At 45.3% G+C, this 22533-nt stretch overlaps 1 protein-coding gene across 1 annotated transcript in view; it reads right to left on the bottom strand.

The window, feature by feature from the left end:
* The window catches only part of ARHGAP20 (Rho GTPase activating protein 20), a 101549-nt gene that overhangs the window by 22258 nt on the left and 56758 nt on the right, over positions 1–22533 (bottom strand). The window contains exons 9-11 of the mRNA XM_038761667.1: positions 20843–21034; positions 4270–4439; positions 1225–1386 (exon numbers count right to left, since the gene is read on the bottom strand). Of these exons, the coding sequence (XP_038617595.1) occupies positions 1225–1386; positions 4270–4439; positions 20843–21034 (524 nt within the window). The remainder of the gene's footprint in view (positions 1–1224; positions 1387–4269; positions 4440–20842; positions 21035–22533) is intronic.

Below are 22533 nucleotides of genomic sequence, written 5' to 3'. Positions count from 1 at the left end.
GGTATTGACACCTGTCTACTCGTTTTGTTTCACTGTCTGTCTCCCCTTCTAATAATAATAATAATAATAATGATGATAATAACAGTGGCATTTATTAAGTGCTTACTATGTGCAAAGCACCGTTCTTAAGCGCTGGGGAGGGTCCAAGGTGATCTACTCGTTTTATTTTTATTTATTTTATTTTTATTTCCACTGAGCGTGGCTCAGTGGAAAGAGCACAGGCTTGGGAGTCAGAGGTCGTTGGTTCGAATCCCGCTCCACCACGTGTCAGCTGTGTGACCTTGGGCAAGTCACTTAACTTCTCTGTGCCTCCGTTATCTCATCTGGAAAATGGGGATGAAGACTGTGAGCCCCATGTGGGACAACCTGATCACCTTGTATCCCCCCAGCGCTTAGAACAGTGCTTTGCACATAGTAAGTGCTTAATAAATACCATTATTATCAAGCGCTTAGTACAGTGCTCTGCATATAGTAAGCGCTCAATAAATACGATTGATGATGATGAGTTCATTGTCTGTCTCCCCCTTCTAATAATAATAATAATGATGATAATAACAATGGCATTTATGAAGAGCTTACTATGTGCAAAGCACCGTTCTAAGCGCTGGGGAGGTTCCAAGGTGATCAGGGTGTCCCTGTCTTCATCCCCATTTGACAGATGAGGTAGCTGAGGCCCAGAGAAGTGAAGTGACATGCCCAAAGTTACACAGCTGACAAGGGGCGGAGCCAGGATTTGAACCCATGACTTCCGACTCCAAAGCCCGTGCTCTTTCCACTGAGCCACGCTGCTTCTAGACTGTGAGCCCGTTGTTGGATGTGTTGCCAATTTGTACTTCCCAAGCGCTTTGTACAGTGCTCTGCACAAAGCAAGCGCTCAATAAGTACGACTGATTGATTGATTGATTGATTGAGAAGGTTAAAAAGAAAAGAAAAGAGAAAGGGCGAATTCTCAAAAGATCTGAATGGGGCATGGCTGGAAATTTTAGCTCCCATAGAGCGTTCTTTAATTTTCGTGCAACGCTACGGAGTCCAGACACTTGCTACAACATAAAACAGGTGCCGTGAGGCAGAAAGTATAGGACGGGACTTATTTCTGTTGCGTTTTTACGGGGCATCTGAGATAGCTTTGGAAGGAATGCCAGGAAAATACGCATAGACCGTGAAGGAAGCCGGCAGCAGCTCTTTCGACGGATTCCGGGGGAAAGGCAAAACGCTTCGGCCTACCTTTAAGACCGACGCGGTTACGAAAACGGATTCACAGTCTAACTGCACCTCAGCTCCTGAATTCAGCTTCTCCTTCAGCTCTCTGCAGGATTTGGCGTTAGCCGATTGCCGGAAAATGCCCTTGGTGAGGGGCCCTTTCTCGTGAAGAAAGGAAAGCATTTCCTGTGGTGGGGGGGAAAGAAAACAAGGCAGTCTTCCACGCGCTCTTGGCCCATTCCACGATTAAGACATGCCGTTAACATATAAGCCTTTGGGCTGAAAGAACACACAATTAAACTCTGAGGAAAAGCTTAACGTTTGGGGGCTGGAGTAAGGGGGAGGCTGGCTGAGGAAATAATAATAATAATAATAATAATAATAATAATGATGGCATTTGTTAAGCGCTATGTGCAAAGCACTGTTCTAAGCGCTGGGGAGGATACAAGGTGATCAGGTTGTCCCACGGGGGGCTCACAGTCTTCACCCCCATTTTCCAGATGAGGGAACTGAGGCCCAGAGAAGTTCACCTGTATATATGTTTGTACATATTTATTACTCTATTTATTTTACTTGTACATATCTATTCTATTTATTTTATTTTGTTAGTATGCTTGGTTTTGCTCCCCTTTTAGACTGTGAGCCCACTGTTGGGTAGGGACCGTCTCTATATCAATCGTATTTATTGAGCGCTTACTATGTGCAGAGCACTGTACTAAGCGCTTGGGAAGTACAAATTGGCAACATATACAGACAGTCCCTACCCAACAGTGGGGTTGCCATCTTGTACTTCCCAAGCGCTTAGTCCAGTGCTCTGCACACAGTAAGCGCTCAATAAATACGATTGATTGATTGATTGATTAAGTGACTTGCCCAAAGTCACACAGCTGACAAGCGGCAAAGCCGGGATTTGAACCCACAATCTCTGGCTCCCAAGCCCACTGAGCCAGGAAACGTCAGGGTGGGAAAGCCTCCCGAGGCCGGGGTCACCGGCCAAAGGCTCCGGGGACCCCGGCATTCCCGGGGAGCCGCCGGGCATCCGAGGGAGAGCAGGGCCACTTCCCAGCGGGAAGCCCGACCCAAAGCGGAGCGGGAAGGCAGTGCTGCTCAGGGGCTGGGAATAACCGGAGTTGGTTTGGGCCCACGCCGCAGGGATAGGGCCGAATGAGCTGGCCACCCGTCCGGGCCATTCCGGGATCTGACGCTGACTCCGGAAAGCCACAGCTGAGCCGTCCGGTCGCCCTGCCCCGTCCCCCGGTCCGGTCGCCCACCGGGTCTGGGCTCCGGAGAGGCCGGCCGGCTCCCGGCCTTCCCGTTTGGCTTTCCCGCCTCCGTCAGCCCCGGAAGACGACCGGTGCCGGGCCAGGCAGCCAAAGCAGGCGGTCGGCGATAGCGCCGGGCTTGGCTGCTATTGCTTTTTCCCTCCTCCTGTTTCTAGTGTGTCTGTGTGGGGGTGTGTAGGAGGTGTTGAGGATGATGTGTTTGTATGTGTGTGTCCATCTGGGTGACTGCTGTTTAACACACACCATAATCCTCATTATGGGCGAGTCACTTCACTTCTCTGGGCCTCAGTGACCTCATCTGGAAAATGGGAACTAAGACTGCGAGCCCCCTGTGGGACAACCCGATCACCTTGTAACCTCCCCAGCACTTAGAACAGTGCGTTGCACTAATTAACTATTAATTTTTATCTGCCCCTGGGCTTGGGGCTATTATGTCCCCCAAACCAACACCCAGGACACCCACACACCCTGCCAGTATTAGTCTCTCCTTTTTCCCCCCTCCTTCCTTCCGGTTTCCTTTCTTTTATTCTACTTAATTATTATTATTATTATTATTATGGCATTTGTTAAGCGCTTACTCTGTGCAGAGCACTGTTCTAAGCGCTGGGGGGGGATACAAGGTGATCAAGTTGTCCCACGTGGGGCTCACAGTCTTAATTCCCATTTTTCAGATGAGGGAACTGAGGCACAGAGAAGTTCCCGTCCATTCCAGCACATCCCACCTCCTGAAGGCCTCACCCCTACACAATTGTGAACCCAAGCAAATGTAGCCATTTCACCCAAATTGGACTGAAAACTCTGCCTTTTTCAAGCACGGTCTGTCATCACCTGGCATATTCTAGACTGAGCCCCCTTTTTCCTCTCCTCCTTCCCCTCCCCACAGTACCTATACCTATGTTTGTACCCTGATCACCTTGTAAACTCCCCAGCGCTTAGAACAGTGCACATAGTAAGCGCTTAATAAATGCCATTATTATTATTATTACAGACTTATGACTATGTTCCTTGTCCATATTTACCATCCTATTTATTCTGTTAATGATGTGCACCTAGGGGGATGGAGTCCCCCTCTCCATCCCCCCCTTCTTACCTCCTTCCCTTCCCCACAGCACCTGTATATATGTATATATGCTTGCACATATTTATTACTCTATTTATTTATTTATTTATTTTATTTGCACCTATCTATTCTATTTATTTTATTTTGTTAGTACGTTTGGTTTTGTTCTCTGTCTCCCCCTTTTAGACTGTGAGCCCAATGTTGGGTAGGGACTGGCTTTATATGATGCCAATTTGTACTTCCCAAGCTCTTAGTACAGTGCTCTGCACATAGTAAGCGCTCAATCAATACGATTGATGATGATGCTGACCTAGCTTTATTTCTATTTATTCTGATGACTTGACACCCGTCCACATGTTTTGTTCTGCTGCCTGCCTCCCCCTTCTCGACTGTGAGCCCGCTGGTGGGCAGGGGCCGGCTCCGGATGTTGCCGGCTTGGACTTCCCAAGCTCTGCACACAGTAGGCGCTCAATAAATCCGACGGAATGAATGCGTAAGGATGCAAGGGGCATGGAAATGTCCCCCTGCTTTGCCTGGTTGAGTCTGGAGTCTTGCGTGAGCGCTTAATTTCCCCCGGAGGGGAGAGGGCATTCAGACGGCAAGGCAATCCCGAAGGCTCGATGCCACCCACGATGCCAAGATGGAAAAACACGCCCGCGCGGCGATCTTGGCTCCAATTCCCCCAGTTAGCTGAGCGCCCTGGGGCGAGGCGGAACGGAGACTTACCAAGACTGGTTTGGGCAGGTTGTCGTCCTCACAGACATCCTCCAGAGAGACTCCAAAAAGCTTCCCGGGTCCGGGGTCCGTTGGCGACCCCGGCGGGTTGTCCATCTGGGGGTCCCGCCAAAAGGCCCAGTTTAGGACTGACCTTCGCCTTCGAAATGACGGCTTCTGGCCTGGAGGTGAGGGGTTCGAGAGAAGAGATGATTGCAGTTAGACTGACGCACCTGCGTGTTTCGGGATGGTCGCTACCGTCATAGAGGAGAAGGAATGGACCGGTCTCCCTCACTCTTAAGTGGGATAGGGGCTGATTTTCGTGTATCTACTCCGGCGTCTAGTACAGAGTAAGCACTTACTACCACACTGATTCCCTTGCACCATGAACGAAGAAGGTATGGGACCATCCAAACACTGAAAAGCCATAGCCTATTCCCACAATTAAGGCGGCACCCGTATCTATACATTATGATAAAGCAAAATGGCTTGGCTGACAATCTCTCTCTGGGTTAATCAATCGATCAATCAATCGTATTTATTGAGCGCTTACTGTGTGCAGAGCACTGTACTAAGCCCTTGGGAAGTACAAGTCGGCAACACAAGTCGGGTTGGGCAAGTCACTTAACTTCTCTGGGCCTCAGTGACCTCACCTGTAAAGTGGGGCTTAAGATTGTGAGCCCCCCGTGGGACAACCTGATCACCTTGTAACCTCCCCAGCGCTTAGAACAGTGCTCTGCACATAGTAAGTGCTTAATAAATGCCATCATTATTATTATTATTACGGGTTCAAATCCCGGCTCCGCCAATTGTCAGCTGTGTGACCCTGGGCAAATCACTTAATCAATCAATCAATCGTATTTATTGAGCGCTTACTGTGTGCAGAGCACTGTACTAAGCGCTTGGGAAATACAAGTTGGCAACATCTAGAGACGGTCCCTACCCAGCAGTGGGCTCACAGTCTAGAAGGGGGACACAGAGAACAAAACCAAACATATTAACAAAATGAAATAAATAGAATAGATCTGTACAAGTGAAATAAATAAACAGAGTAATAAATATGTACAAACATATATACAAATATACAGGTGCTGTGGGGAAGGGAAGGAGGTATAACTTCTCTGGGCCTCAGTGTCCTCACCTGTAAAATGGGGATTAAGAGTGTGAGCCCCCCATGGGACAACCTGATCACCTTGTAACCTCCCCAGCGCTTAGAACAGTGCTTGGCACATAGTAAGCGCTTAATAAATGCCATCATCATCATTATTATTATTATTATTATGAAAACGGGGCTTAAATCCTCCACCGACTAAGACTGTGAGCCCTTTGTGGGACAAGGACTGTGTCCAACAGCGCTGGACACACAGTAAACGCTGAACAAATGCCATTTAAAAAACCCTCCAAAACCAGTGCCCACGCGACGGTGTCACAATTACTGAAGATTTTTGGAGAATTCTTGTAGAATAGAGAAGCAGCGTGGTTCAGGGGAAAGAGCCCGGGCTTTGGAGTCAGAGGTCGTGGGTTCAAATCCCGGCTCCGCCAACTGGCAGCTGCATGACTTTGGGCAGGTCACTTCACTTTTCTGGGCCTCAGTTCCCTCATCTGGAAAATGGGGATGAAGACTGTGAGCCCCCCGTGGGACAACCTGATCACCTTGGAACCTCCCCAGTGCTTAGAACGGTGCTTTGCACATAGTAAGTGCTTAACAAATGTCATTATTATTATTATTATTATTATTATTATTCAAATCCCGGCTCCGCCGATTGTCAGCTGTGTGACTTTGGGCAGGTCACTTCACTTCTCTGGGCCTCAGTGACCTCATCTGTAAAATGGGGATGAAGACTGTGAGCCCCCCGTGGGACAACCTGATCACCTTGGAACCTCCCCAGTGCTTAGAATGGTGCTTTGCACATAGTAAGCGCTTAACAAATGCCATTATTATTATTATTATTCGAATCCCATCTCCACCACTTGTCAGCTGTGTGACTTGGGGCAAGTCACTTCACTTCTCTGTGCCTCAGTTCCCTCATCTGTAAAATGGGGATGAAGACTGGGAGCCCCCCGTGGGACAACCTGATCACCTTGTAACCTCCCCAGCGCTTAGAACAGTGCTTTGTACATAGTAAGTGCTTAATAAATGCCATTATTATTATTATTATTATTAATAAATGCTATTAAAAAAAACACCAGCTATTGCTGCCAACTGGGAAAGAGGGGAAGCAGGGGGAAAAGGAAGGGAGGAGTGAGAGAAGGGAAGAATAAGTGCTTAATAAATGCTATCATTATTATAAGGGAAGGAGGGGGAATCTCATAGGCTTGGGAATCACAGGACCCGGGTGCTAATTCCAGCTCCATCAATTGTCTGCTGTGTGACCTTGGGCAAGTCACTTAACTTCTCTGAGCTTTGGTTTCCCTATCTGTAAAATGGGGATTCAATACCTGATTCCCCCCCGCCAGCCCCTCCGCCCCCTTTTAGACTGTGAGCCCCACGAGGGACAGGAAAGGTGCCCAACCTAATTTTGTTGTCTCTATCCCAGTGCGTAGCACAGAGTTTGGCACATAATAATAATAATGATGGCAATTGTTAAGCGCTTACTATGTGCAAAGCACTGTTCTAAGCGCTGGAGGGGGATACAAGGTGATCGGGTTGTCCCACGGGGGGCTCACAGTCTTAATCCCCATTTTACAGATGAGGGAACTGAGGCCCAGAGAAGTGAAGTGACTTGCCCAAGGTCACACAGCTGACCAGTGGTGGAGCCGGGATTTGAACCCATGACCTCTGACTCCCAAGCCCGGGCTCTTTCCATTGAGCCACGCTGCCGGAGTTTATCATCATCAATCGTATTTATTGAGCGCTTACTGTGTGCAGAGCACTGTACTAAGCGCTTGGGAAGAACAAGTTGGCAACATATAGAGACGGTCCCTGCCCAACAGTGGGCTCACAGTCTAGAAGGGGGAGAGTTTAACAACCAATCAGTCAATCAATGGTATTTACTGAGAGCTTACTGAGTGCCTAGCACTGTACTAGATTCATTCATTCATTCAATCGTATTTATTGAGCGCTTACTGTGTGCAGAGCACTGTACTGAGCGCTTGGGAAGTACAAGTTGGCAACATATAGAGACGGTCCCTACCCAACAAAATAATAATAATGATGGTATTTGTTAAGCAAGCGCTTACTATGTGCAAAGCACTGTTCTAAGCGCTGGATGCTAATACAGTAGAGTTGGTAGATACGTTTCCTGCCCACAAGACCGGACGGTTTAAAGGGGAAAACAGACATTAACATAAATTACTGATGGAGGATCTGTACGTGCACACATTTATGTCAATAATCAATCCATCAATCAATCAATTGTATTTATTGAGCGCTTACTGTGTGCAGAGCACTGTACTAAGCGCTTGGGAAGTACAAGTTGGCAACATAAATATCACTGATTTATATACAGGATGACGATGATGGTATTTGGTAAGTGCTTACTATGTGCCAAGCACCGTTCCAAGCACTAGGGAGATACAAGGTGATCAGGTTGTCCCACGGGGGGCTCACGGTCTTCATCCCCATTTTCCAGATGAGGGAACTGAGGCCCAGAGAAGTGAAGTGACTTGCCCAAAGTCACACAGCTGAAAATCGGCGGAGCCGGGATTTGAACACGCTTCTATGTATACGTAGAAAAGAAGCCCAGCCAATTGGACTGGGACTCGGAGGACCTGGTTTCTAATATCAGCTCTGTCACCTGCCTGCTGGGTGACCTCAGACAAGTCCCTTCACTTCTCTGTGCCTCAATTCTTCAACTGTAAAATGGGACTTCAATTGCCCCTTCTCCCTCCTGCTTAGACTGCGAGCCCCGTGTGGGATGGGGACTGTATCCAACCTGATCAGTGTGTACCCACCCCAGCACTTAGAAAAGTGCTCGCCACATATTAAGCACAGAACAAATATTATTACTACTGTATGAATTTAAATGCTAAACTTAGAAGAGTGCTCGCCACATATTAAGCACGTACCAAATATTATTACTATTATATGAACTTAAGTGCTAAACTTCGAAGAGTGCTCGCCACATATTAAGCACGTACCAAATATTATTACTACTCTATGAACTTGAGTGCTAAACTTAGAAGAGTGCTCACCACATATTAAGCACGGAACAAATATTATTACTACTATATGAACTTAAGTGCTAAACTTAGAAGAGTGCTCGCCACATATTCAGCACGGAACAAATGTTATTACTACTATATGAACTTAAGTGCTAAACCTAGAAGAGTGCTCACCACATATTAAGCATGTACCAAATATTATTACTACTACATGAACCTGAGTGCTAAACTTAGAAGAGTGCTCGCGACATATTAAGCACGGAACAAATATTATTACTACTATATGAACTTAAGGGCTGCACTTAGAAGAGTGCTTGCCACATATTAAGCATGTACCAAATATTATTACTACTACATGAACTTAAGTGCTAAACTTAGAAGAGTGCTCACCACATATTAAGCATGGAACAAATATTATTACTACTGTACAAACTTAAGGGCTGCACTTAGAAGAGTGCTCGCCACATATTAAGCACAGAACAAATATTATTACTACTACATGAACTAAAGTGCTAAACTTAGAAGAGTGCTCGCCCAATATTAAGCACGTACCAAATATTATTACTATTATATGAACTTAAGTGCTAAACTTAGAAGAGTGCTCGCCCAATATTAAGCATGTACCAAATATTATTACTATTATATGAACTTAAGTGCTAAACTTCGAAGAGTGCTCGCCCAATATTAAGTACGTACCAAATATTATTACTATTATATGAACTTAAGTGCTAAACTTAGAAGAGTGCTCGCCACATATTAAGCATGGACCAAATATTATTACTACTACATGAACTTAAGTGCTAAACTTAGAAGAGTGCTCGCCACATATTAAGCACGGAACAAATATTATTACTACTGTATAAACTTAAGTGCTGCACTTAGAAGAGTGCTCACCACATATTAAGCACGTACCAAATATTATTACTACTATATGAACTTAAGTGCTAAACTTAGAAGAGTGCACGCCACATATTAAGCACGGAACAAATATTATTACTACTGTATGAACTTAAGTGCTGCACTTAGAAGAGTGCTCGCCACATATTAAGCATGGAACAAATATTATTACTACTATATGAACTTAAGGGCTGCACTTAGAAGAGTGCTCACACATATTAAGCACAGAACAAATATTATTCCTACTACATGAACTTAAGTGCTAAACTTAGAAGAGTGCTCGCCCAATATTAAGCACGTACCAAATATTATTACTATTATATGAACTTAAGTGCTAAACTTAGAAGAGTGCTCGCCCAATATTAAGCACGTACCAAATATTATTACTATTATATGAACTTAAGTGCTAAACTTCGAAGAGTGCTCGCCCAATATTAAGTACGTACCAAATATTATTACTATTATATGAACTTAAGTGCTAAATTTCGAAGAGTGCTCGCCACATATTAAGCATGGACCAAATATTATTACTACTATATGAACTTAAGTGCTAAACTTAGAAGAGTGCTCGCCACATATTAAGCACGGAACAAATATTATTACTACTATATGAACTTAAGTGCTAAACTTAGAAGAGTGCTCGCCACATATTAAGCATGGAACAAATATTATTACTACTGTACAAACTTAAGGGCTGCACTTAGAAGAGTGCTCGCCACATATTAAGCACAGAACAAATATTATTACTACTGCATGAACTTAAGTGCTAAACTTAGAAGAGTGCTCGCCCAATATTAAGCACGTACCAAATATTATTACTATTATATGAACTTAAGTGCTAAACTTCGAAGAGTGCTCGCCCAATATTAAGCACGTACCAAATATTATTACTATTATATGAACTTAAGTGCTAAACTTCGAAGAGTGCTCGCCACATATTAACCATGTACCAAATATTATTACTACTATATGAACTTAAGTGCTAAACTTAGAAGAGTGCTCGCCACATATTAAGCACGGAACAAATATTATTACTACTATATGAACTTAAGTGCTAAACTTAGAAGAGTGCTCGCCACATATTAAGCATGGAACAAATATTATTAGTACTGTACAAACTTAAGGGCTGCACTTAGAAGAGTGCTCGCCACATATTAAGCACAGAACAAATATTATTACTACTACATGAACTTAAGTGCTAAACTTAGAAGAGTGCTCGCCCAATATTAAGCACGTACCAAATATTATTACTATTATATGAACTTAAGTGCTAAACTTAGAAGAGTGCTCGCCACATATTAAGCATGTACCAAATATTATTACTACTATATGAACTTAAGCGCTAAACTTAGAAGAGTGCTCGCCACATATTAAGCATGGAACAAATATTATTACTACTACATGGACTTAAGTGCTAAACTTAGAAGAGTGCTCGCCACATATTAAGTACGGAACAAATATTATTACTAGTATATGAACTTAAGTGCTGCACTGAGAAGAGTGCTCACCACATATTACTTCCCATGGACTTAAGTGCTAAACTTAGAAGAGTGCTCGCCACATATTAAGTACGGAACAAATATTATTACTAGTATATGAACTTAAGTGCTGCACTGAGAAGAGTGCTCACCACATATTACTTCCCAAGCGCTTAGTACAGTGCTCTGCACAAAGTAAGCACTCAATAAATACAATTGATTGATTGATATTAAGCACGTAACAAATATTATTACTACTATATGAACTTAAGTGCTGCACTTAGAAGAGTGCTCGCCACATATTAAGCACGGAACAAATATCATTACTACTACATGAACTTAAGTGCTAAACCTAGAAGAGTGCTCGCCGCACATTAAGCACGGAACAAATATTATTACTACTTTATGAACTTAAGTGCCGGAGGTGGGGTGAATACAAAGTTCTTGGTGCAGATTCAAGTGCAGTGGCATCATAAAATGGAGGGAGAATGGGAGAAACGAGGGCCAAAATTATCATTATTATTACATGGACTAGCAACAGCAGAGATGAGTCTCTTTCTCCTTTCTTTCTCCTCCCCTCCTGAAGCCCCCATGACTCTACTACGATGTGCGCCTAGCTTTATTTTGATTTTTTCTGACGACTTGACCCCTGTCCACATGTTTTGTTTTGTTGTCCGTCTCCCCCTTCTAGACTGGGCGCCCGTTGGTGGGTAGGGACCGTCGCTATATGTCGCCGACTTGTACTTCCCAAGCGCTTAGTCCGGTCTCCGCACGCAGTAAGCGCTCAATAAATACGACTGAATGAATGAATGAATGAATGGGGACCGTCGCTATATGTCGCCGACTTGTACTTCCCAAGCGCTTAGTCCGGTCTCCGCACGCAGTAAGCGCTCAATAAATACGACTGAATGAATGAATGAATGGGGACCGTCGCTATATGTCGCCGACTTGTACTTCCCAAGCGCTTAGTCCGGTCTCCGCACGCAGTAAGCGCTCGATAAATACGGCTGAATGAATGAATGGGGACCGTCGCTATATGTCGCCGACTTGTACTTCCCAAGCGCTTAGTCCGGTCTCCGCACGCAGTAAGCGCTCAATAAATACGACTGAATGAATGAATGAATGGGGACCGTCGCTATATGTCGCCGACTTGTACTTCCCAAGCGCTTAGTCCGGTCTCCGCACGCAGTAAGCGCTCGATAAATACGGCTGAATGAATGAATGAATGGGGACCGTCGCTATATGTCGCCGACTTGTACTTCCCAAGCGCTTAGTCCGGTCTCCGCACGCAGTAAGCGCTCAATAAATACGACTGAATGAATGAATGAATGAATGGGGACCGTCGCTATATGTCGCCGACTTGTACTTTCCAAGCGCTTAGTCCAGTCTCCGCACGCAGTAAGCGCTCAATAAATACGACTGAATGAATGAATGAATGGGGACCGTCGCTATATGTCGCCGACTTGTACTTCCCAAGCGCTTAGTCCGGTGCTCTGCACGCAGTAAGCGCTCAATAAATACGACTGAATGAATGAATGAATGGGGACCGTCGCTATATGTCGCCGACTTGTACTTCCCAAGCGCTTAGTCCGGTCTCCGCACGCAGTAAGCGCTCGATAAATACGGCTGAATGAATGAATACCAGAGTCACCCATCGTTCGCAACTCCTGCATCATCGCCATCACGCCTGTAGACGGTAAGTGTGTTGTGTGGCCGGGAGCGTGTCTGTCTTATTCCAGTGTTGTGTACATGGATAAATACCACTGATTGACGGATCGCCATCGTCACCGTCACTCTTCCGGCAGGGCCCACCATCTATCAGGCCCGGCGCCTGCCCGCAAAAACACGGGGCTAGATTTTGCTCCCTAACGGCTTTCGGGAGGGACGTGGCCCAAAATATTCCGACGGACCCAAGCTCTTCCCTCCCAACCCCCATTCCGGCCCGCTCCGACTGTAAAAGGCAGCAAAGGAAACCAAACACATTCTTGAATGCAAGAGGGGATTCCGCAGATTTCGCCACACACAATCCACGCAATGTTTCTTCAGCCAGCAAACCCGAAAAAATGCCCAAAGAGGGCTTTTTCAAGACACACAAGTCCCCTTTCAGACTTCTCACTTCTTTACGGCCCCTTACTCAGCCCCCAAGCACCTTTCCCGAAGAATGCATTGTTCCCTCTTCTATTAAATTCCTTTCGCCTTAGGGGTGTTCCCTCTGAATAAAATAGAAACTGGGCCCTGGGCTTTATCATAAATGCTTTCAGGCTCAGTCCTGGCTTTGGTTCCATATATCATTCAGGTTTGTAAGAGTTCACGTTCCCTCTGGGACCGAGAGGAAAAAATTTTTCATTAAAGTTTACTTTCCTGGAGAGTTTTTCAACTCATAACTTCAGCTTCTAAATGTCACAGGCTGATTAAAGGAAAAGTGCTATTCGCAGGGAAAAATATTAGCCTGAAAAAAAAAGAAATCAGCGTCAGGAAATTCTAGCTGTGTCAAAAACCTCCCGGCAAGCTTTAGGTTCCATTGGGTCCCGAATTAATGTTGAATATTTAGGATACGGATTGAGTGCTTACTGTGTGCAGAGCAATCCATTAAGTGTAAGAATTGATAGATATGATTCCCGCCCCATGTTATATTGTACTTTCCCAAGCACTTAGTATGGTCCTCCGCTCACGGTAAGCACTCAATAAATTCGACTGATTGACTGACTGCCCCAAGGAGCTTGCAGTCTAGCAAATAAGGTGCGAAATCTGAAATGAAACTGACAGCAGGATCTCTCTCTCTCTCAAAGATAATTAGGTATGCCCAACTGAGGGCCAGAACAATGGAAAAGGACTTAGATTGCCCTGGGAAGGCTTGGAAGTTGATAAAGTTAATATCTCTGAATAAGGACGGAGGTGAAATTTTTATGAAATCCATGTACGGGTGGGAAGCATATTGGTATTCATGAATAAAGCATCTTTTCCCAGGTGCCTGACTTCAGGTTATCCATAATGAAACACTCGTGAAAACCGCACCCGACTTCCCTTGTACACCTCTAGAACAACGTTTCCGGGGCTTAGTAATCTGAACTTTGGGGAGGAAAATTGAACATTCAGATCACAGCCACCCGGCTCTGCATCAGTTAAACCCCGTTTCTGGGCAGAGGGCCCGTTAGCTTTGGCCCATTTCTTGCTCAGAACCCGGGGTTGCAGGGGAGCCCCGGATCCCGTTTCCCGGTTGGGGGTATCCTGCTTCGGAAACGAGGCACCGGCAAATTACCTGGAAAACCGTGGGTGGCCTGAAGGTTGGCGGTTCGGGAGACTGGGCAGGAAGCACCGTGGCGGTGGGAGGTGAAGGGGAAGAGTCTTCCCAGGAAGACTGGGAGGGCCTCCGCTTGGTTCGGGCCACCGTCCGCGAGGAAAAAGCGGTTGGGAAAGTCCAGCCAATTCCTGACACCTTCTTCTGTCCTTTCCTCCCCACAATAGTACATTACTCTATTTATTACTCTATTTATTACTCTATTTATTACTCCATTTATTTATTATTACTCAATTTATTTATTTATTTATTTTATTTGTACATATCTATTCTATTTATTTTATTTTGTTAGTATGTTTGGTTTTGTTCTCTGTCTCCCCCCTTTTAGACTGTGAGCCCACTGTTGGGTAGGGACTGTCTCTAGATGTTGCCAATTTGTACTTCCCAAGCGCTTAGTACAGTGCTCTGCACCGAGCAAGCGCTCAATAAATACGATTGATGATGATGATGATGAATAGCGTGACCACGCTTAAAGATTTACCAACGGAAACTACTCTTGGGGATTAAAGTGTGTGTGTATTCACACACACACACACACACACACACACACACACACACACACACACACACACACACACACACACAGAGCCCCCCTCCCCCTGTTAAAGACACTAAATGAAGGTTGAGAGCCCACGTCAGTTCCCATGGTGTGGCTTCATTTCCCATTAATGGCCAAACAAGGAACGAAATAGGACTCAAGGAATGACTCCAATCCTCTAACAGAAGAGTTGCAGAGATAATAATAATAATAATGGCATTTATTAAGCGCTTACTATGTGCAAAGCACTGTTCTAAGCGCTGGGAAGGTTAGATGAAAACTGGTGGTTGGAATTCTGTTGTGTTCTACTCTCAATCAATCGTATTTATTGAGTGCTTACTGTGCGCAGAGCACTGTACTAAGCGCTTGGGAAGTACAAGTACTCTCCCAAGTACTCAGTACACGCTCTGCACACAGAAAGCACTCAATAAATAAGTACGGTATTTGTTGAGTGCTTACTATGTGCCCAGCCCTTTTCTAAGAACTAGGGTAGAGAGAAGATGTCTACAACTGTCTCCATGTTTTGTTTTAATAATAATAATAATGATGATAGCATTTGTTAAGCGCTTACTATATGCAAAGCACCATTCTAAGCACTGGGGGATACAAGGCGATCAGGTTGTCCCACGTGGGGCTCACGGTCTTAATCCCCATTTTCCAGATGAGGGAACTGAGGCCCAGAGAAGTGAAGTGACTTGCCCAAAGTCACCCAGCTGACAATTGGCGGAGCCGGGATTTGAACCCACGACCTCGGACTCCAAAGCCCGGGCTCTTTCCACTGAGCCACACTGCTTCTTGTTTTGTTGTCCGTCTCCCCCTTCTAGACTGTGAGCCCGTTGTTGGGTAGGGACCGTCTCTAGAAGCTGCCGACTTGTACTTCCCAAGCTCTTAGTACAGCGCTGTGCACCCAGTAAGCGCTCAATAAATACGACTGAATGAATGCAAGATAATCAGGTTGGACACAGTCCCTGTCCCACATGAGGCTCATAGTCTAGGGAGGAGGAAGAAAGACAATCTCCAGTTAACAGGTTTGGCACATCACGGATTGACGGTTCATTCATTCAATCGTATTTATTGAGCGCTTACTGTGTGCAGAGCACTGTACTAAGCGCTTGGGAAGTCCAAGTTGGCGACATTTAGAGACGGTCCCTACCCAACAGTGGGCTCTCAGTCTAGGTTGAAAGCAAAATCCCATTTGGAGGCAGAGAGACCTGTATATATGTATATATGGCTGTACATATTTATTACTCTATTTATTTATTTATTTATTTATTTATTTATTTATTTATTTTACTTGTACATTTCTATCCTATTTTATTTTGTTGGTATGTTTGGTTCTGTTCTCTGTCTCCCCCTTTTAGACTGTGAGCCCACTGTTGGGTAGGGACTGTCTCTATGTGTTGCCAATTTGTACTTCCCAAGCGCTTAGTACAGTGCTCTGCACATAGTAAGCGCTCAATAAATACGATTGATTGATTGATTGATTGGATAAAATGACCCCGAAGGTCCCTCCCAAGTTTACGATTCTAGGATAACATCAACGGCCCCCGAAGTCCATCCCACTGTTGGGTAGGGACCGTCTCTGTACGTTGCCAACTTGGACTTCCCAAGCGCTTAGTACAGTGCTCTGCACACAGTAAGCGCTCAATAAATACGATTGATTGATTGATTCATCATTCTGAACTTACCGCCTGGAGCGACCCAGGATTTGGCAAACTCAGAAATCTGGCCACCTCTCCGCTATTTAAAATATTTGAAGAAAAGGAATTCGAATCCCGGCTCTGCCAATTGTCAGCTGTGTGACTTTGGGCAAGTCACTTCACTTCTCTGGGCCTCAGTTCCCTCATCTGTAAAATGGGGGTGAAGACTGTGAGCCCCCCGTGGGACAACCTGATCACCTTGTATCCTTTCCCAGCGCTTAGAACGATGCTTTGCGCATAGTAGGCGCTTAGCAAATGCCATCATTATCATTATTGAGAAGCAGCGTGGCTCAGTGGAACGAGCGTGGGCTTGAGAGTCAGAGGTCATGGGTTCTAATCCCGGCTCCATCACTTGTAAGCTGTGTGATTTTGGACAAGTCACTTAACTTCTCTGTGCCTCAGTTACCACATCTGGAAAATGGGGATTAAGACTGTGAGCCCCATGCGGGACAACCTGATTACCTTGTATCTCTCCCAGCGCTTAGAACAGTGCTTGGCACATAGTAATAATAATAATAATAATAATAATAATGATGGCATTTGTTAAGCACTTACTACGTGCAAAGCACTAAGTAAGCGTTAAACAGATACCAAAATTATTATTATTATTGCTCAATCATATGTATTGAGCGCTTACCATGTGCAAAGCACTGGACTAGACACTTGGGAGAGTTCGATATAACAAAAGACACATTCCCTTCCCACAACGAGCTCACAATGATAATACTATCACCTCCAATTAAACCTGCTTATCATCTTTTTCCTACAATTCAGTCTGTCTTTTCCCAATTCCATCAGCCTTCAGTCTTCCCTTCCTTGCCAAACAATCTCTGTAATCCCAATCCTTACGAAAATCAAAATTTTTCTGTTTCAAAATTGGCATGCGGTAGCAGAGAGAAAAACACAGAGTTTTTCAAGAAAGGGTTTGGGAGGACATATACTGTGGTTTGGCTCCTCTGTGCAAGAAGGTTGCCAATCTCTGCCCTAGGTAGGTCTTCTTAATAATAATAATGGCATTTATTAGGCGCTTACTATGTGCAAAGCACTGTTCTAAGCGCTGGGGAGGTTCCAAGGCGATCAGGTTGTCCCACGGGGGGCTCACAGTCTTCATCCCCATTTTACAGATGAGGGAACTGAGGCCCAGAGAAATGAAGTGACTTGCCCAAAGTTACACAGCTGACAGGTGGTGGAGCCAGGATTTGAACCCATGACCTCGGACTCCAAAGCCCGGGCTCTTTCCACTGACCCACGCTGCTTCTCTCATGACATAGTCCTTTAGGCACTGCCTCACTCCTCCATCATAGTGAGGTGCAGAACAGGGGTCTGATGCCTTGGGGGTATCACATTAATCACCCAGATAATAATAATAGTAATAATAATAATAATAATAATAATAATAATAGCGGCATTTCTTAAGTGCTTACTATACCGTACTAAGCTCTCGGCCAGATACAAAATAATCGGGTTGGACACGGTCTCTGTCCCACATAAGGCTCACAGTCTTAACCTCCGCTTTACAGATGAGGCCCAGAGAAGTGAAATGATTCGCCCCAAGTCACACAGCAGACAAGCGGCAGCGCAGGGATTAGAACTCAGGTCCTCTGATTCCCAAGCCCATGCTGCGCGAATGATGCGAGTGATAATGAATGAGAAATCTATGAACGGGTCACTTTCCAAACTGAGAAGACAAAGGGGTGAGTCTTGGCAGGCTTTTTAGAATATATTTAAAATATCATCTCTCCCTCCCTCCCCTTACCCTTCTGGTAAACAATATGAGGCCTTTCTGGGCCAGGGGCTGCCGTCCTTTTCGGGTTTATGAATCCACGGAGCAAAAGAGAAAATAAGAAAGTCACATAAAATCTTTGAGCAACCGGGGACACAGGCACTGAACGGCCTTTGGCGAACCCCCTTTTAGACTGTGAGCCCACTGTTGGGTAGGGCCTGTCTCTATATGTTGCCAATTTGTACTTCCCAAGCGCTTAGTACAGTGCTCTGCCCATAGTAAGCGCTCAATAAATACGATTGATGATGATGATGATGATGAGAAGGCTCACGGGATCACAGCACCTGTATATATGTATATATGGTTGTACATATTTATTACTCTATTTATTTATTTATTTATCTTACTTGTACATTTCTATCCTATTTATTTTATTTTGTTGGTATGTTTGGTTCTGTTCTCTGTCTCCCCCTTTTAGACTGTGAGCCCACTGTTGGGTAGGGACTGTCTCCATGTGTTGCCAATTTGTACTTCCCAAGCGCTTAGTACAGTGCTCTGCCCATAGTAAGCGCTCAATAAATACGATTGATGATGATGATGATGAGAAGGCTCACGGGATCACAGCACCTGTATATATGTATATATGGTTGTACATATTTATTACTCTATTTATTTATTTATTTATCTTACTTGTACATTTCTATCCTATTTATTTTATTTTGTTGGTATGTTTGGTTCTGTTCTCTGTCTCCCCCTTTTAGACTGTGAGCCCACTGTTGGGTAGGGACTGTCTCTATATGTTGCCAATTTGTACTTCCCAAGCGCTTAGTACAGTGCTCTGCCCATAGTAAGCGCTCAATAAATACGATTGATGATGATGATGATGAGAAGGCTCAGGGGATCACAGCACCTGTATATATGTATATATGGTTGTACATATTTATTACTCTATTTATTTATTTATTTATCTTACTTGTACATTTCTATCCTATTTATTTTATTTTGTTGGTATGTTTGGTTCTGTTCTCTGTCTCCCCCTTTTAGACTGTGAGCCCACTGTTGGGTAGGGACTGTCTCTATGTGTTGCCAATTTGTACTTCCCAAGCGCTTAGTACAGTGCTCTGCACATAGTAAGCGCTCAATAAATATGATTGATTGATTGATTGATTGACCCTTCTAGAGTGTGAGCCCGCTGTTGGGTAGGGACTGTCTCTATGTGTTGCCGACTTGGACTGCCCAAGCGCTTAGTACAGTGCTCTGCACACAGTAAGTGCTCAATAAATACAATTGAATGATTGACTGATTGATTGATTGATTGACCAAGAAGCAGCAGTTGGAGTCCCTGATTTGTACTATCTTAGAATTTCTCTTTTGGACTGTCTCTATGTGTTGCCGACTTGTACTTCCCAAGCGCTTAGTACAGTGCTCCGCACACAGTAAGTGCTCAATAAATACGATTGAATGATTGACTGATTGATTGACTGACCAAGAAGCAGCAGTTGGAGTCCCTGATTTGTACTATCTTAGAATTTCTCTTTTGTACCTCAGTTTTCTCCTGTCTGGCAACCGCAGGAACTGACAGGAAGGGAATGCGTCTATTATATTGCCATACTATACTCTCCCAAGCACTTAGTCCAGTGCTCTGCACACAGTAAGTGCTCAATAAATACGATTGAATGATTGACTGATTGATTGACTGACCAAGAAGCAGCAGTTGGAGTCCCTGATTTGTACTATCTTAGAATTTCTCTTTTGTACCTCAGTTTTCTCCTGTCTGGCAACCGCAGGAACTGACAGGAAGGGAATGTGTCTATTATATTGTCATACTATACTCTCCCAAGCACTTAGTTCAGTGCTCTGCACACAGTAAGTGCTCAATAAATACGACTGAATGATTGATTGATTGATTGATTGATTGACCAAGAAGCAGCAGTTGGAGTCCCTGATTTGTACTATCTTAGAATTTCTCTTTTGTACCTCAGTTTTCTCCTGTCTGGCAACCGCAGGAACTGACAGGAAGGGAATGCGTCTATTATATTGTCATACTGTGCTCTCCCAAGCACTTAGTCCAGTGCTCTGCACACAGTAAGTGCTCAATAAATACGATTGAATGATTGACTGATTGATTGACTGACCAAGAAGCAGCAGTTGGAGTCCCTGATTTGTACTATCTTAGAATTTCTCTTTTGTACCTCAATTTTCTCCTGTCTGGCAACCGCAGGAACTGACAGGAAGGGAATGCGTCTATTATATTGTCATACTATGCTCTCCCAAGCACTTAGTTCAGTGCTCTGCACACAGTAAGCACTCAATAAATACTGACAGCATGCCTCGGTCCTCTGACAGCCCTTTGCTTCTGTTCTCAGCCCCGACACTTAGCGAGGAGCAGGACAAGAGACTCCTTTGGGGAGAAACCACTGTCTCAGGGCCATGATTTTTGTGGTCATCATCATCAATCGTATTTATTGAGCGCTTACTATGTGCAGGGCACTGTACTAAGCGCTTGGGAAGTACAAATTGGCAACATATAGAGACAGTCCCTACCCACAGTCTAAAAGGCCAGCCAGGTTTAAGAGGAAAAAGATGCTCGGGATAATTGAAATGACTATTGCTGTTTTCTGGCGGGATTGCAGTCACGTTGCTGCCTCAGATCCTGTCCTAAAAGCCTGCTGTTGCTTGGAAAATGTAAATAGAGCCGGCGTGGTAGGAAAATCTCCGCTCCACGGGGAACTGACTAGACTTTTGACTGTTGCTCCGCTCCTTCCCGAACGGCGGCTCTTCATGGTAGCCCTTTTCAGGTGAGACAGTTTGGTATCGAATAAAGCCTCTGAGAGGCCTGGGACTGACCGGTCAAGGGTTGGCTCAGAGCCGGGCGGCTGGGCTTCAGGGTAAACTGGCACCGCAGATCCCGGGACAGCTGCTCCGCGAGGAGAGACTCCTCCTGGAAGTCCAAGGACGAGGCGGAGCCCTTCGATCCCTGGATCAGGAGCACGGCATCTCGAACGTGGCTCATTTTGATCCCGTAGGGAGATTCGTGCCCTGGGGGAGAGGAACAGCAAAAGAATCATGAGTGACAGGTCATCCGGTTTCCCCTCCGCCCTGAGCGTGGGTCTTATGAAGTGGCATTGAGAAGCAGCGTGGCTCAGTGGGAGGGGCCCGGGCTTTGGAGTCTGAGGTCATGGGTTCAAATCCCGGCCCTGCCACTTGCCAGCCGGGTGACTTTGGGTGAGTCACTTCACTTCTCTGGGCCTCAGTTACCTCATCTGGAAAATGGGGATTAAGACTGGGACCCCCCCCGTGGGGCAACCTGATCACCTTGTAACCTCCCCAGTGTTTAGAACAGTGCCTTGCACACAGTAAGCGTTTAATAAATCATCATCATCAATCGTATTTATTGAGCGCTTACTATGTGCAGAGCACTGGCTTGGGAAGCACAAATTGGCAACATCTAGAGACAGTCCCTACCCAACAGTGGGCTCACAGTCTAAAAGGGGGAGACAGAGAACAAAACCAAACATACTAACAAAATAAAATAAATAGGATAGATATGTACAAGTAAAATAAATAGAGTAATAAATATGTACAAACATATATACAGGTGCTGTGGGGAAGGGAAGGAGGTAAGATGCGGGGGATGGAGAGGGGGACGAGGGGGAGAGGAAGGAAGGGGCTCAGTCTGGGAAGGCCTCCTGGAGGAGGTGAGCTCTCAGCAGGGCCTTGAAGGGAGGAAGAGAGCGAGCTTGGCGGATGTTGGGAGGGAGGGCGTTCCAGGCCCGGGGGATGACGTGGGCCGGGGGTCGACGGCGGGACAGGCGAGAACGAGGTACGGTGAGGAGGTCATGGGTTCAAATCCCGGCCCTGCCACTTGCCAGCCGGGTGACTTGGGGCGAGTCACTTCACTTCTCTGGGCCTCAGTTACCTCATCTGGAAAATGGGGATTAAGACTGGGACCCCCCCCCCGTGGGGCAACCTGATCACCTTGTAACCTCCCCAGTGTTTAGAACAGTGCCTTGCACACAGTAAGCGTTTAATAAATCATCACCATCAATCGTATTTATTGAGCGCCTACTATGTGCAGAGCACTGCACTAAGCGCTTGGGAAGTACAAATTGGCAACATATAGAGACAGTCCCTACCCAACAGGGGGCTCACAGTCTAAAAGGGGGAGACAGAGAACAAAACCAAACATACTAACAAAATAAAATAAATGCCATCGTTAGTATTATTATGTGTGGAAGGAGCCAAATAGGGGAGTGGAGATGGGCCCTCCATGGAAGGTGGAATGAAACCTCTTGGTTTTCCCTTTCCCTTTTAGACTGTGAGCCCACTGTTGGGTAGGGACTGTCTCTATATGTTGCCAACTTGTACTTCCCAAGCGCTTAGTACCGTGCTCTGCACACAGTAAGCGCTCAATAAATACGATTGATTGATCGATTATGACTTCAAATGAGCACCGGAATTTGCTCCTCGGATCGTTTAAGGCCATTTGGTTAGACAAGTGATTGATTGCTTGTCGTACTTACACCAGGGATGCCCTG

The sequence above is a fragment of the Tachyglossus aculeatus genome, chromosome 20 (assembly GCF_015852505.1).
Source record: "Tachyglossus aculeatus isolate mTacAcu1 chromosome 20, mTacAcu1.pri, whole genome shotgun sequence".
In the NCBI taxonomy this organism is placed as follows: Eukaryota; Metazoa; Chordata; class Mammalia; order Monotremata; family Tachyglossidae; genus Tachyglossus; species Tachyglossus aculeatus.
This window is presented reverse-complemented; position numbering and strand designations above follow the sequence as displayed.